The sequence below is a fragment of the Kryptolebias marmoratus genome, linkage group LG5, assembly GCF_001649575.2.
Source record: "Kryptolebias marmoratus isolate JLee-2015 linkage group LG5, ASM164957v2, whole genome shotgun sequence".
NCBI lineage: Eukaryota > Metazoa > Chordata > Actinopteri > Cyprinodontiformes > Rivulidae > Kryptolebias > Kryptolebias marmoratus.
This window is the reverse complement of record NC_051434.1, coordinates 21,914,007-21,930,728: the sequence shown is the minus strand read 5'-3', so window position 1 is coordinate 21,930,728 and position 16,722 is coordinate 21,914,007. Positions and strand designations below refer to the sequence as shown.

At 43.8% G+C, this 16,722-nt stretch overlaps 1 protein-coding gene across 1 annotated transcript; it reads right to left on the bottom strand.

Annotated features, from left to right (window-relative positions):
* Positions 1 to 12,861: 12,861 nt before the first annotated feature.
* Positions 12,862 to 16,409, bottom strand: tpbga (trophoblast glycoprotein a). Its single transcript, XM_017431160.3, has 2 exons — positions 15,849 to 16,409; positions 12,862 to 15,750 (listed from the first exon to the last, which is right to left on the bottom strand). Exons 1-2 carry the CDS (start codon positions 16,100 to 16,102, stop codon positions 14,901 to 14,903), a joined length of 1,104 nt encoding a protein of 367 aa, XP_017286649.1. The 5' UTR covers positions 16,103 to 16,409; the 3' UTR covers positions 12,862 to 14,900.
* Positions 16,410 to 16,722: the final 313 nt, after the last annotated feature.

Sequence of the window (16,722 nt, the reverse complement as noted above, 5' to 3'; positions counted from 1 at the left end):
CTCATGGTCTTCGGGTCAAATGGACCCGAAGTTACAAGGGCTTCTCTTCCTATCCTCAGTTAGGAGGGCTTCAAGAGGGTTAAAACTCCATCCAGATGTTGAAGCTCCTCACCCTATCTCTAAGGCTGAGCCAAACCACGAAGGAAACCCATTTCAGTGGCTTGTATCTGTGATCTTGTTCTTTCGGTAATGATCCTCAACCAAAGGTGAGGGTTGGAATGTAGCTGGACCAATAAATCAATACCTTTGCTTTTTGATGCTCTATTCAGCATGACAGACCTAAGCAATACCTTTGTTACTACTGACGAGGCCTCGATCAGTCAATCCATCTCCTGCTCCAATCTACCATTACTTGAGAACAAAACTTTGAGATACTTGAAATCTTCCGATTGAGGCATAGATCTGCCCCATTGCATGTTGAAGGTCATGGTCCAAAGACGCCAACAAAACCACATCATCTGCAAAAAGCAGAGACAAGATCCTGAGGTTCTTAAACCTGACAACCTCTTCTCCTCAACTGTGCCTTGAAATCCTATGAATTAACAAAACTAACAAGATTGGAGGCAAGGGACAGCCTCGGCGGAGCCCAACCTGCACCAAGAACAAGCTTGTTTTGTGCTGAGGATGTAGACACATACAGCACTTCCTGTGCTGTATGTGTGTGTTTAGCTACCTTCATGAAAGTGATAAATGGGAGGCCTGTTGTCTTTAATGGGCAGTTGGACCAGCAGTACCAATTCCCCTTTGCTTGGTTTCTAGAGCAAACACAATTGGTCCCATTGATCAGGTGAGAAGTAGAACAATGGCTAATATCCCAGTGGAACCACTTCTGTAGTTTACCCCAGTCTTTACTGGACACACTTGTTTGGGATGATAAATGGAAGACATGGAGGGGAAGTTGAATTATTAAAGTAGGTGATCTCACATTCCATACAGACATGGGAAAAAGAAAGTCCACCCTCAGTTGTAGGGTTGTACAAATCAGGACATAATAAAAGAGATCTAGTCTTTATTAGGTTCTAAAATTATTCAAATTTAACCTCAGTTGAGCAAAAACACAAAATAGATTCCACAGTGTCATTAAATGGAAATGGAAAAGCTGTGTATGGAAAAACTAAGTCCACTACGGGATCCAGCAGCTGGTAGAACCTTCTTTAGCAGCAAAAACTTAAAGGGTGTCATGAGCACTTTTTAAAAAATCTTTTAATACTTAACTTTTTTTATTTGTTAATCTAAATTCCAGATTTAAAGTAAAAATATATTTTAGTTCATTCTGTTTTTAACAGTCAACTTTGGCATTTATTGTTCACCACAAATACAATGTAACTCATGTAATTAGCAGCTTAAGAACATTATGGTGTTTTTTTTTCCCTGATGGCTTATTTGGTCATTCTGACTATTGTGTGAAAGCGTGAGCTTTCAGAAATGACCATCTCTGAACCAAAAGAGGCATGGAGCAGAATTGCAATAAATAAGTGATAGACATCCCCCTCAAATCTGTGAGGATTTGGATTTTTGTGTTTTCGGTTTTGTTGTCTTTGTTGTTTTTGTTATGTTTTGTGGTTAGTGTTTCAGTTTGGTTTTCCTGTTTGTGTTCTGTATTCACTCCTCCTCTGTCACTCTTTTGCCCTCCTTGCCACGCCCATCTCCACCTGTCGTTCATTATCCCCACTCACCTGTTTCCACTTACGTCGTCACCCTCAGTATTCAAAAACCCGGTCACTTCTTTCACAAGCCGTCGGTTTATTGTTCGTTGTCTGTTGCTGCTCACTGTGCTTTGTTTTCTTGATGCCTTGCCTTGCCACGTTCTTGGATTTTTTTGTTATGTTTGAGTTTGCTGCCACATCAGCTTTTGTTTTGTTTATTTCTTTATTTAATAAATTAGTTTTTTCATTTTAAGAATGAGTCTGCATTCTGGGTTCATCTCCATCTCCACCCAGCCTGACAGAATGAACCGACCAAACCAGAACCCAGCAGACTCCTTCGTCGGCGTTACCCTCACCCAAGAAGAGAAGAGGCAGATCCTGGCTGAGCTGCGGGAGGAGCACCCGCTCGCCTTTTTAAAAGGACTGAACTCTCCAGCATCGAGGAACCGCCGTCTGAAAAAGAGGAAGCCAGCGGTGGCCGCCACCACAGCCTCTCCGGTGGGTCGGACCGCCGCCACCTCATCCTCATCATCCGACTGGCAATCACCCGACCTCACAACCTGTTAAAAACTTCAACAAGAAATTAAGGACTTTCAAGAGACATGCACCCGACTACTCAGATCGATATCAGGATCCACGGACATTCCTCACAGACGTTTTGTTTACTCTCTGGTAATTAAGACACTATCGTCCAAAAAGTTGCTGCTTTCCCTCCCCTCTTACCAAGACACCCTGGACACTTTCCGTTATCTATTTAACCACTTACAAGAACCCTCAGCCTCTCCAGTACTGCACTCCACTCCCTCTGCCGAGCTCCCTGCACCCTCTGCCGAGCCCTGGGACCTCTCTGCGCCCTCTGTCGAGCCCTGGGACCTTTCTGCGCCCTCTGCAGAGTCCCCAGCACCATCCTCTAAATCCATCAAGTCAGTCAGCATTCCTGAGGGGGTCGGCGATGACAACATCCCACCGTCCAGTGTCTCAGTGGGGATCGGCCGAGACGACATCCCACCGTCCAGTGTCTCAGTGGGGATCAGCCGAGACGACGCCTCACCGTCCAGTGTCTCAGTGGGGATCGGCCGAGATGATGCCTCACCGTCCAGTGTCTCAGTGGGGGTCGATCGAGACGAAACTCCTCCAACGGATCAGGCCGACGGATGGACGCCTCGCTCCACTTCGCCACGTCGAGGGTCCGGATGGACGCCTCGCTCCGCTTCGCCACGTCGAGGGTCCGGAAGGACGCCTCGCCCAGCTCAGTCACGCCGAGGGTCGTCGCTTCGCCCAGTTCCGTCCAGCGAGGGACGAGCAGGACGCCTCACTCCTCTATGCATCGTCGAGGGTCTTGGACGATGCCCTGCTCTGCCACGTCGAGGTTCTCGGACGACGCTTCGCCCTGCTCTGCCACGTCAAGGGTCTCGGACGATGCCTCGCCCCGCTAAGCCACATTGAGGGTCTCGGACGACGCCTCGCCCCGCTTTGTCTCGCCTGCTTGGTCCACGTCTGCCTGGCTCTCGCCTGCTTGGTCCACGTCTGCCTGGCTCTCGCCTGCTTGGTCCACGTCTGCCTGGCTCTCGCCAGTACTGCTCACGCCAGCATCGCTCAAACCTGCTTGGCTCAAGCCAGCCTCGCCCCGAACTTTTGCCTCGCCGTGGACGGTGCTCGGGCCGCCTGCCTGAACTCTTGCTCCTCTCTGGACTATGTGCGGGCTGTCCCCCAGAACTCTGATTTTTCTTATTTCTGGAATGTCTTGTTTTGCTCCCCCTGGTCTTTTGCCAAGTCGATTTTTTGTTTATTCGTTTTGGTTATTTTGTGCCCTCCATCCTGCGTTTTTGGTTTTCCCCCCACCACCCTCCCGGCTAGGTTTTGTTTTGTTTAGGGGGGCAACGTGCACCAGGAGATACACTCTTTAACATCCTGCAGGGGGTGTGGTGGGAGGTTTTCACTAATCAAGTTAGCATTTATCAAAAGTCTTGTCTGGTATTAGCATCGAGATCACATGATTTGGTTCAGGCTATCTTTCATCGTTTCGTCAGCCTGATCAGAAAACATCATGGCTGCCAGTGGTGGAGAACCTTCTTCCTTGGGGGTAAGTAATCATGTATTAGTCATGCTTATTTTTAATAAAACATCAATATAACTTGCTAAAATTAATTAGGACTTTTTTCCTAACATTCTGCTGAAAAAAAAATGTTCCAACTGTATTTGTGGTGTTACCTAACAGCTTTTGAAATATATGTATCCCCTGAGATACGTTGCCAGATTAGGGGTAAAAATTTGATCAATGTGCATTATTCAAAATTTTGTTTCAAACTGTAAGGCATGTTATTATTTACAATAGTACTGTATATTATCATGCACAGCTGTTACCAGTATAACTGTATTTTGCTTTAATTTTTTTATCAAGCAGGGCATCTCAGCTAGGTCCTTTTATGGGAAAAGAAAGGAAAGCACAGGAGAGAATCATTCTCATTGATAGAAGAGATCCCTGCAAGTTCTTCCGACTCTGAGTCAAACAGTGATGAAGACCAGGAAGTAATTTTCAACCAGCATGAGATGGAAGCAGTGAATGAAGGCAGTTCTGATGAGGAGGATGAAAGTTTTGATGAAGAGGTTGAAGAGATGGATCACAGTACAAAGTCCGAACTAGCCAAGGAATTCAGGTGAAAGTAGTTTGATTTAGAGATACATCATACATACTGCTGAACAGACGAATCTTTACAGCTGTCAATTAATTGGAGCCAGCATTATTACCACTGTAGATGAGATCAAGTCATTTGTTGGCATTAAGCTAATAATGGGAGTAGTGAGAATGCCATCCATGGATGATTATTGGGCAGAAGACACACGCTATGCCAAAATAGCTAATGTGATGTCAGTAAAAAGGTTTAAATGCCTCTCTCGATTCATCCACTTTCAAGACAATCAGGCATCACACCCAACCCAAGATCGGCTCTGCAAAGTGACACCAGTGCTGGAGCACATAAGAAAGAAGTGTCTGGAAATTGAGAGTGAGAACAAGTTCTCAATAGATGAAATGATGGTCCCTTACAAAGGAACAAAGGCTGGGTCTCTCCGACAGTATCTCCCAAGCAAACCTCACCATTGGGGCTTTAAGATCTTTGTTCGAGCAGGCATTTCTGGGATAGTGCATGACTTCCTGACATACACTGGAAAGAGCACATTTGGTCCAGGCCAAGGTCCAGCCAAAGAACTTGGAGTTGGAGCCAATGTTGTCATTCAACTCTGCAAGACAATCAAGAACCCTTCAGAGTGTGTTGTCTACTTTGACAATTTTTTCACCTCTCTCCCACTCATTGTGCACCTGAAAGAGTCCCTTGGTTTGCGTAGTCTGGGAACCATCCGCAAGAACAGGCTCAAAGGATGCACACTTGAGGATGACCGTGTTCTGCTGAAGAAAGGGAGGGGCAGTTTTGACTACAGGGTGGATAATGAGGCAGAAGTGGCAATTGTAAAATGGTCTGACAACAAAGTTGTCACCTTAGCTAGCTCTTGTGCTGCAATCAGTCCTCTCAAAGAAGTCAGACGTTTCTGCAGAGAGGAGAGAAGAAAAGTTGCCGTTCCATGTCCAAACATTGTGTCACAGTACAATGTTCACATGGGAGGAGTTGACCTTGCTGACATGATGGTGGCCTTGTACCGCACTCCTGCAAAATCCCATAGGTGGTACCTGTGCCTCTTTTGGCAAATGGCTGATATAGCCATCACCAATGGATGGCTGCTGTATCGCCGTGATGCCAAAAGCATTGGTGTGCAAAAACACAAAAAGCTCAAGGAATTCAGGCTGGAGGTTGCAGATGCCCTTATTCACAGTGGAAAGAAGAAGGGAAGATCTTCCAAGGGAGGGGTGGAGAATGTGCACAGCCCCAACAGATGCATACAAAGGCCAACGGCCCCAAGACCCATGGTTGATGTCCGCCATGATCGAGTAGATCACTTCCCAACTTTCACAGACAAGGGAAGGTGCAGGCTTTGCCCCGAAGGACAGACAACAATCTACTGCACAAAATGTGGCGTTCGTCTGTGCATCATCCCAGGGAAAAATCCACGCAACTGCTTTCAAGCGTTTCATAAAAAATGAAATATAGACTGAGGGGCATTGTTCATAGAGGCCCCATAAAACCTTCTCCAGTGTTCAGTTGTGTATGCATCATTTAGGAAAACATTACTGTGTTGTTTTTGTTTTTATGTAACTTTCAGTGCACAAACAGTTCTATATGTTTGTCATGAAATGTTGAGAATGCTTTGTTATGAGATTACTAAACTGGATTGGTAAAACTGAATAAAATCAACTTTGAAAGTGCTACATGTGATGTAAATGACCTAAGAATACAATAATGTACAATTTACCTTAATCAAATTGAACATTAATAGGTTTATCATTTCAGCTGTATTTGTACCTTAATAGGGCAATGTATCCTGGGAGACACAACTCATTTAAATCCAAAATATTGAATATATATATATATATATATTCAATGTTTAAATATTTTTTCTTAGGGCCTAAAGAGATAAGTAATAATATGAAATAATTTTTTGCAAATTATTTTCCACTCTTGCCTGTTTTAGGGTTAAGAGGGGGGTACTGTGAGGATTTGGATTTTTGTGTTTTCGGTTTTGTTGTTTTTGTTATGTTCCGGGTTCGTCTCCATCTCCACCCAGCCTGACAAAATCTTTTTTTAAAACATGATGAATTGACTGAGTTTAGCAGCTCCCTTTGTAGTTTACTAATTCTTCTAAACTAAATGCAAGCTTTTGTGCATCATCACCAATCTTCCCTCAAAAATAAATCTGTTTGTTGTTGTTTAATCCTGCGACATAGTGGTCACACAGTTATATGTCATCACTTTAGGACATTATTAAGCACAAATTCAGCTTACCTTTTCCCATGTCAATCTTTTCAGCTCTGTTACTGCCTGGCTTTGCAGCATAAGGGCGCATTAGGGTGGGTTGGTTTCAATCCCTTTGGCCACCTTGGTCCATTCAGAAATCAGACAGAGACAGCAAAAAGTCCCGGTTTGAAGTGTTTTGTGAAAGTGCCTTTTTTTCTAATTGTCCTGTAATGAACTTTATCCTTTAATCTGCTGACTCTTGGGTTTTTTCTTTTTGTCATTTTCTGAGCATTGCATGATCTGACCTCAGGGTGAATTTGCTGGGATGTCCACTCTTGGAAAGATTGGCAGCTGTCTTAAATGTTTTCCACTTGTGAATAATCTTCCTCTCTGTAGAATGCAAAACAGCTAAACAAACGGCTTGTGGGCATTTAACCAGGGGTGGAAATTAAAAATTTTGTCCAATTTTGTCCACCAGCCATAGTGGCCACTCAAATATTTTACCAGCCACTATTTTTTGTTGTGACAAAAAGTTATTTCACATGATGATGATGATCGACGCGGGTGGAAGCAGTTGTGGTGCCCTACAAGCTGACTACTCTTGAAAAACAGAAAATAAAATAGCTTCTCACCACAACACCTAATTGGTGTTAGACTGCATGTAATCTGTAGTGGATCGAGTGCATCATATGGGTTTGCAGTGAACTGTTGTAATATTTTTATGCGGGTTTTCTCCGCCTGAAGTGGTATTTCGCTTTTACCAGGGGGAACCAAATATTTCAGCTGTCTGAAATAATCGGTTCCCCCTCTAAAACATGGGACAAAAATAATTTACCAACAAGTCTTTAACTGTGTTTATTCCTCTCATCATGGAAAACAACTCCCGTGAATTTGGAGACATTTGTTCTTTTTCTGCAAAAGTTACCACGGGGGAACTAAATATTTCAGCCGTCTGAAATAATCGGTTCCCCCTCTAAAACACTGGACAAAAATAATTTACCAACAAGTCCTTAACTGTGTTTATTCCTCTGTATTGTGATATTATTAGCACATTTTATTCCTAAAAGAAGGATATTTTTTTAATGAGAAATATTTGCCCCTCTAAACAATTCGGTTAATAGATAAGTCATTATTTATTTTAATTATTAATTGTTTTTGTTCACACATTGTCTATATTGTCCATAACAGAGTCTGTCTATCTATCACGCTAGCAAAACAGTGAGTTAACATCGCCAAAACAAGTTGTTTGACCTTTCACGGTCTCTGTAGTTCCCTGCAGCGCGAGCACAGCGCGGCGGTTACGAGCGTTGAACATGAACGCGCGTTTTTTGCCGCGTATGCGGCACGGAGACGCAGAGGGAACCGTATCTGATGGGGGAACGCGGCAGCAACTCGAGCACATTGCTGTCCCCTATATGTCAAGAGGACAAATAACACCTTTTCTGTTCAAATTGCCAACCTGCCACAGTGGCGTGTGTGTTGATCAAATTCACCCGCCACTTCAAATATTTACCCACATTTGGCCGGTGGCGGGTGCAAATTTCCACCCCTGCATTTAACACTTTGACAGGAAAGCTCTTTTATTCAGATGCGTACAATGTACAGCCTGAAGGAGTCATTTGAGCAATTATTCTAACTTTAAAAAGAAAACATTTTGAACAGGGAGTAAAAGAGTCTGTTGAAAATGACCTTTGATCCTTCTCAGATTGATGAGGAGCAACAGCTGCTTCTCTAAGGTGATTGCTGACGTCTTTCCACCTTGGCATTGTGTTAACACATATCTGTATGCTCCAGAGCAGCGAACTGGCTAAACTCCTGCTTTTATAGAGCTGAAAATCAGTTAATTAATACATTTGATCAGCAACTCCTGGCAAATCCTGAACCTCTTAAATCCTCTGGAAGCAGCAAGACTGGACTCAGTTTTTCACAAAGCTTTTCCATTTTGACTTTGCTTTAATAAATAATGGCAGGGTGGAATCTGTTGCGTGTTTTCATTCACTTGAGGCCAAAGTTAAATAATTTTACAACCTGGTGAAGACCAGATCATTTTTATTATGTCCTGATGTGTAAAACTTTATAATTGAAAGGAAACATCAAACATGGTTCAAGGAACAAGTAAATACAGTTTAGTGGCGATCTCGTCAAAGGTCAAGGTCACAGATCAGCTTGTGCTGTAACTTTGCAGCTGTATAACAAGAATGTTAAACTTCACAGCTGGACACATCATGGGTCAAGGGTGATCACTGTTGATTTTAAGGTGACAGGGTCAAAGGTCAAGGTCAAAGATGACCTTGTCCTCTAACTATGCAACTATTTAATGGAGGAAAAATAAACTGCACAGATGGACGCCTCTTAGGTCAAGGGTGATCACAACATATTTCAAGGTCATAGGGACAAAGGTCAACATCTCAGTTGACCTAGTGCTCTATCGATGCAGCAGTGTAATGTAGGAATGTCAAACTGCACAGCTGGACACCTTATGGGTCAAAGATGATGCCTGTTGATTTCAAAGCTCATGAAGCCAAAGGTCAAAGGGACAGAGAATTGAAAGAAACTGAACTTTTTTTTTTTAATAAAACAACAAAACACTTAAAGTAAGTAGTGTTGTATTTAGTCACAGCAGATGTAAATGATGACATGCTCTTATTGGGTAGGGGTGTGGACAGCTGTATTTGTCATAAAATGCCAGTGGAGAGGGCCTAGATTGCACTTCGTTGTCATGCTGCTGACTGTAGTCATCTCTTTTTAACATGTTCAATTCCTCACATATGTGCTGCTGACTTTAAAGGCATATTCACTATCAAAGCCATTGAAGCTGTGTAATGGCACCAAGATGTTCCTGAGCACAGGGGGCGTATAAAATCAAAAGCCTGCTTTGCTGCGGAGGAAAGCTGAAAAAAAAAACCCACATACTTTTATTTTACAAAAACCACATGCTGTTCAGAATACAGCGACACCGAGCTATCCTGAGTTTCTCAAACTGTTTACTGTAAAGAAACCTCAGCAAAACAAACGGCTTGTGGCCATTCAACACTCTGTCAGGAAAGTTCAAACAAAGATGGGATCTTTTATTCAGATATGTGCAACATGCAACCTGGAGGGGTTCTTTCAGCAATTGTTTGTTTTTAACAAGCAGCATTTTTTGCACAGGGAGTAATAGAGTCTATCTGGATGTGTTTCACTGCATCCCTACTGAGACTGTCAAACAGCCTACACCAGTGGTCTTCAATTAAAATGCAGCAAGGTCCACCTAAACATTTTTTTTCCTGAAGCAAAATCCAGAATACATATTTAAATTATCTTAGCGACAACTATGCTAGTTTTTTTCTGTCACATTGTCTTTTCAGGACTGCACCTCTCTGTGGACTGGCAGCTTCTCTCTGCAGAGAGAAACAGAGGAAAACCCAGAGCCAGATGTGGGATTTACCGTAAATGCTAGAAAAGCTGCACTTACTGAAATGAATGACCATAAATGTGGGAAAAACTGCACTGCCTATGATGAATTACAGTAAACTGTAGAACAGCTGGACAGCTTAAAATGAACTGCATTAAATGCAGAAAAAGCTGATTTGCCTAAAATGATTCATTGTAAATTGTAAAAATAAAAGCTGTGCTGCTTACAATAAATTACCACAAATGCCAGAAAAGCTGCGCCTCTTAAAATAATTATTGTAGGAAAAGCTGCACTGCCTAAAATAAATTACCCTGCAAGTAAAAATATATACACATACTACATTTCAAAATAATTTTATTCCACTGAAATTGATCTGGGTCCACATAGGACTTCTTAGTGGACCGAATCGTGTCTGCAGTCCACTATTTGGGCCTATAGCAAACACAACATATATTTTTTTCAAACAGCCAGACTCAATAAAAGAATAGACAGAAAAGGCTTTTAATGCACATTTTAATGAGTAAAAAGAGGCAATGACATGCAGTGAGAAGTTTTTCTTCTTTTTGCTCTGCAGATTGACACAAAAAAGCAGTGGCTGGCTCTACACGGTGGATTTTCCTCGAGCACATAATTATTACGAAAAATGTGCCTTTAACAGCAGCTGATCTGAGAGCTCAAACTTTGTCATCTTGAGTAACTTCTGATTTGCACCGGCTTATAATGGTCGTCTGTGAAAGCAGAGAATGAGCATCATGAGGCATCTCTCTCTCTTTTTTTTTCCACCAGAAAACAAAGCTTGTTTGAAGAGCCTTCCCATCTGAGCCTCCCCTTTGTGTCAGTGTTTGAGTCTCAATTGTTTTCTCCTTCAGTGATTAAATGCCTGTCTTAATGCGCTGCTGTGGGATGGAGAAACCATGCCTCTGCTTCAGTCCAAACATGACAATACATTCATTATCGTCCGCCGCCAAAAGGCCAACAGTTAGTTTTAGCTTAAGTCTGTGTCGTCTGTATGTTAGCAAAATATCTCATGAACCAGTGAACAAATTTTAATAAAACTTGCAGAAAGCATTTAGTGGACGAACATCTAAAACTGATTAACCTTTGGAGTCAACCTGATTCAAAATGGCTGCCACAGCCAACTTTCCCTAAAAAACACAAAAATTGCAATAACTTAGCCAATATTACAGATACTGATCTAAAATTTGGTGTGGTAGTAGCTGAGACTGATCCCAAATGCACACTCTGAGGACTAATAAATTAAATAAGATCTGTCTTTGAAACATTGCCATTAAATATTTGAAGTCAACTCCGTCTGTCTGTTAGCAAAATGTCTCATGAACCACAGGATGGATTTTAATTAAACTTTAGAAAAATAATCATTTGGTGTGCATTTACAACTGATTAATTTTTGGGTTCACTCTAATCAAAGATGGCTGCCACAGCTAATCAATCTTAGCCAACACAAAAATGGCTCTAACTGTCAGTTTTTCAAAAAAATACTGATGGAGTAGCTGAGAGTCATTCATAACCCATACGCTGAGCGTGACATCCTGTGATGGGTTTCCACCAGCGTTTTATAAGCCTTGTGGGTCGCCAGGCTTTGGTGACCCGGCCACCAGGCTAAGCTCTGCTTGTTTATTATAAATACGTCATTTTTTATACACGTTTTTTCCCACCTGCACCCCCAAAACCGCTACCTTTATGTACCTCACCGCGCGAGGGTACACGTGCCAACAGTGATGCGATCGCACTGTCCACGCCCTTGCGCGAAGGTCCTGTGCGGTGTCACGTCGTGCACTTTTTATAACTTGGTGTGGATCGCGGGCGCCGCACTCCATTCATAATGGACAATTTCGGTGCTCTAGCGGAGCTGGTTCGCCTGTATCAGCACGGAGCCCTGCGCGACTGTAATGAGCCCTGAGGCCGAGCCACCTTCAGCTACCTGGAGTTAGCACATTGTTGGAGCCACAGCAATAAACAAGCGGCATTAACCAAAAATGGTTAGTTGAGCTAAAATTCAGTGGGTGGCTTTACAAGACCGAATATGGTAAGCATGTTTTGTGCTAAGTGAAAATATTATCCTTGTTTACCAGTAAAATGATGCTGTTAAACTCAGCATTAGATGTTTTGTGTAGTGATCTAACATGCACCTTGTGCCACAAAAAGCACAGTACAGTACAGCATCTCTTTATTTATCAGAGTTCTCTGTTGTTATTCATTGGCCTTGACGTGAGTCGTGTGTTGGTGCCTTGATTGCACTTTTTCATTTATGTTAATTTAATTTATTTGTAAATGTGACTTAAATTAGGATTCAAATTAGGTGCAAACAATTAGTATCTATTTTAATTGTATTTTTGTTTTAAAAAGTATTTCAAAAGTGCTTTTTTGTTTTTTAGAGTATATCACATAATAAATAGCCATATTTTCAACTTTCCTGTCAACTTTGATCTTTTTTTACTAAATCACGGTCAGCTGACGATCGGCCGGCAAACAGCCACCTACCACCGGGCTTAGCCTCTTTTCTGGGGGAAACCCTGTGATATTGCACGTAATGTTGACCAAGATTGCTACCACGCTGTGCTTTCTCAACATAAGATGATCTTAGTCTAATATCATTAAAAAAAGGGGGGCAGGTGATAGGCATTCCCCCATGAATCGCTAGGACTTTTATTTCTGCTGTTTTCACAACACAAGATAACATTTTAGCTAAATAAGACATTGTAATGTTTGATTTTGTCATTCCACATGCATAAAAAAGGCTCCTTGGCATAAACACTTCTGGATCTCTCTCAGAGAGGTTTGGACAACTTAATGGAATGAAGATGCAGCTCTGGAGTTGAACAAAGGGAGGCTGTTTCTCTTAACTCTAGGCCTCCTTCCCCCCTCCACTCCAAATCCTTTGATAGCTAGCAATTTGGGCCATAAACACACTGAGGAATGGCAGCTTGCCATCATGTCTTCTTTTTGGTCTGAATTTGGAGCATCAAAAGGCCTCTGAGAATTGCTTTTGTCATTTAGAAAAACAAGGATGACACTCGTGACACCGTCTGGAATTGATTCACTGTGATTCAGCTCAAACATGTGCATCAAATTTAGGGACTAAGCATCATTTAAGGAAAATAACTTCTCCCGAGGACCGACAGCCTTCTGTACGTGGCCCCAGTTGTAAAAGCACACATTCCTCTTCCTTTTCAAACGTGAACGGGTCAAAGAGAACTCCTGAATGAAACAGTTTATCATCTGTATCTTATCACAGGAAGAAAAGCTCCTAAACAGAAAAACGTGGAGAGCCAAACCTTTTTTTTTCTCTTCAAAGAGTCTCCAGAGTGGCTGTTGTCTTTAAGGATGGTGGGAGGGGTGGTGGGCAGATTGCTTTCAGTGGACTGGTTCTCATCATTCTGACAATAAAACTCTAGGAGTTAAAACAAAGCGAAGTTTAGTGAAGGGGGGAGATTTCCGCTAGCCTGTGCTGAATGGTCTCCCCCTCCTTCCAAATCCAGCAGCCAAAGAGAAGCAGAGTGGCAATTTTAAGAGGAGCTTTGGAAAAAAACTTGTGGGGGCGTAAGTCCTCTCTGGCACCCTGGGGCAGGGAGCCGGAGGGACCAAAGGGGCTTGAAAGAGATCAAAGATGAATGAGCGATTGTGTTTTACATTCCCGGAGGGTTTGTTTTCACAGTGTCGCAATCTGACGGCAGGGTTGCCTTCCTAAAAAGCAAAATGTGAAGGCAAGATCAGAGAGGGAGCCAAGGCCTCCTCCACACAGGAGCATTTATGAACTCACCAAAAACATTCCTTTCATTTGTCGTTTCTAGAAATATCCGGCGCAGTTTCAAGAAACGTTCTTTAGCCACACTGAAATGTAGAAAATGACCCAAAGAAAGTGTAGTCACTGTGAAAGGCCTGTATGTGGCGCTGTGACGGTGTGCACAGAAAGCTTACACACGGGGCAGGAAGTGGAAACACAAACGAGAGAAATAGAAGAGCAAGAACCGAATCGCTTCTGTGGACTGACAGTGAAGTGGAACTTCTACTTTGTGTCACGTTAAACTACGAGACCATTATGTCTAAATACATGGACATAATGGACACTTTTCAGACCCTGTGTCCGGTGAAGGACAGCAGGAGGAAAGGGCCTTTCTCATGATGTTTAAAGCAAATCAGGGTAAATCCTTGATACACAAGTGTTGATTTTTTTAACACTGTTCCCATTTCCTGCATTTTTAAAATACATACTTAACGAACATCGTAGATCTTTTCTGCAACATTTTTTTTTCTGTTGTTAACTGTTCAATAAAGTGTTAAAAACCTTTTGGTCTCAGATTATTTAGTGTAATAATGAGGGGGGTTTTTCTCTGCTCTATTTCAGACAATATTATTGTTCATCAGTCTCGTCTGTTAAATGAGTTAATCCAGGCTACAAAGGTTTGACTGTAGTTGAGGATAGTTTCTGCAGCACAAATGCAAGCATGAAATCTGTCATTACTGTTGTTCTGTCTGTCTGGCTTGGGGTCATAGGTTAGGATAGAGTTGTGTCTATAACATCACTGTCTTCAAAAGGTTATGTTTTGGCTTTCTATACAAAAATACAAGGATGGTGTTTCAAGATTTTCTCACTCTGGAAGGCATTTAAAAAACACCGTATAGAGGTTACTAAAATGCAGTTTCATTGTGGATGGAAGGCTGAAACAAAACAAAGCTCATGTATTCACAAAAAAACCCAACAACAACAAAAAAAAAAACGTCCTGTATGGATGAGGCCTGAGAGCGAAGGATTTAAACCACCAAACCGGTTGGGAACGAATACTGTAGGCACTTTTTTTTGTTTACACAAAAAGCAGAAAACTTTTCTATCCATTCCAACAAGGAGTGCATGCTCCCATCAGCAAGGCAGAGGGAGGAAGGACTGTGTTCATATTTACAGACATATCTGTACATTTGTTTTTGTTTTTTTTACATTCAGCTGCTGAGTAAAGCATCAGGAGGAAGACGACCAGTCCAGTTGGGACGGTCCTCTCACAGTTCAGCGCTTGTAGAGACCTGTGATAACCTGGGGTCTGAGTCAGCTTCGAAGCGGTAATGGTAGCCCTCCCACACCTCCCTGCAGGCATCTCGCATGTCGTACACACGCTTCTTGATGCCCTTCCTGTTGAGGTAAAGGACAAAGAGGAAGATGAGGCCAATGAACCCTAGGACAATTCCCAAGAAGACGTAGGAGGTCTGCAAAGCTAGTTCTGCCCTTGCGTCCTTCTGGTAGCAACCCAGAGTCAGGGAGCCCACAGACAGTATGGACGTGTTCCTCAGGCTGGCAGGGAAGGCGCACGACAGACTCTCAGCATCTCTGACCCGGTCCTGTGACCCGTTGAGCCACGCGGCAAAGGACTCAATCCCGCAGGTACACATGAACGGGTTTTCCCCCAGCAGGAGAGCCGATCCGGGTAGGGAATCCAGCTCTCGCAGGCCCTCCTCGGGGACCGTCTTGAGGGCGTTGAGCGTCAGGTCCAGCTCCTCCAGGCTCTCCAAGCCAGACAGGGTGGAATTGTGGAGGGCCACCAGGGAGTTGTTGGAGAGCTGGAGCCGCCGCAGACCGCCCATGTGGGAGAAGACACGAGGGGGCAGGTAGACGAGGCTGTTGTCGGACAGGTCTAGGACCTGCAGCTTCCCCAAGGAGCTCTGGCAGAGGGATGTGGCCAAGTCCATCACTGATGTGTGATTGTAGAGGGCCCGGCTCAGGTTGAGCTCTCGCAGGGACTTGTTTAGGACGGCGAAGGCGTCCGGGTGAATGACAGCCAGCTGATTGTTGCTCAGATCCAGAGACCGGAGGCGAGAGAGTCCCGCAAAGGTGTGGGAGTCAACCTCGGAAATCCTACAGAGAGCCACATTTAAAAATCATTCACAAAGGAGAGAAAACAGCTGGAGGAAGGACGTTTTCATGACAGATGGTGAAAGCCAGCTGAGCCTTACCTGTTATTGCTCAAAGACAGGATGCCCACATTATCCAGCCCTTTGAACGACTCTGGGCCGATTCGGCTGATCTGATTCCCAGTTATGAACAGGGTCCTGGTGTACCCGGGTATCCCGGCGGGGACGGCCCGCAGGTCTTTGGAGACGCACTTGACGGTCTGAGCCGCCTCGGAACACTCGCAGCTCGGCGGGCACGCTGCGTAAACGGAGCGGAAGAGCGCGCACAGGAGCAGGCGGCGCGTCAGAGCCAGCATGGCGCAGAGAGAAACCGGGCTCCAGCAAAGACTGAAAAACCGGGCTCCAGCGGAGAGCGACACACGGGGAAAACAGAAAAACAAAAAAACTGATGCGCTCAGCTCCTCCGACACGCCCTCATCGCGCCACGTCCCTGCTCGGAATGCGCCTTCAACTTTCCTTCTGTCCGGAAAGTTCGCCTCTGGTTTCCATGAGAACAGAAATGGAAGGAGGGCGGGGAGGGTCGCGCCGACCACAGGGAGCGTTTGATCCGGTCTGTGCTTCTTCCCCCAACAATGCAACTGAAAGGACTGCGGAGTGGTGCGAAGATCTGCGGGGAGGGGCTTCTCTCCTGCCTGTGGATCGGGTCCGGGGCCACAGATCTGTCCGCGGGGTGGGGGGCTGGAAGCGCAAACACTCCATCTCACTTTCCTTTTTGGCAAACCTTCACCTAAATCTGAGTGCTAATGGTTGGATTTTTTTTAAATGGATATTTAAAAGAATATTCTGCCAATTTTGAACTGGGAATCCACGGGACGGATTTCAATGAAACTCTCAGGAACTAATAATTTATTGTACATCTACAACTGATTAACAAATCAAATCTAGATAACCGCCACAGCCAAGTGGCCACAGGAAA

Coding starts and splice junctions, on each gene's coding strand:
- tpbga (XM_017431160.3), bottom strand. CDS start 16,102: ATGCTGGCTCTGACGCGCCGCCTGCTCCTGTGCGCGCTCTTCCGCTCC. Junction 15,751..15,848: donor CTGTCTTTGAGCAATAACAG/GTAAGGCTCAGC, acceptor GGCTCTCTGTAG/GATTTCCGAGGTTGACTCCC.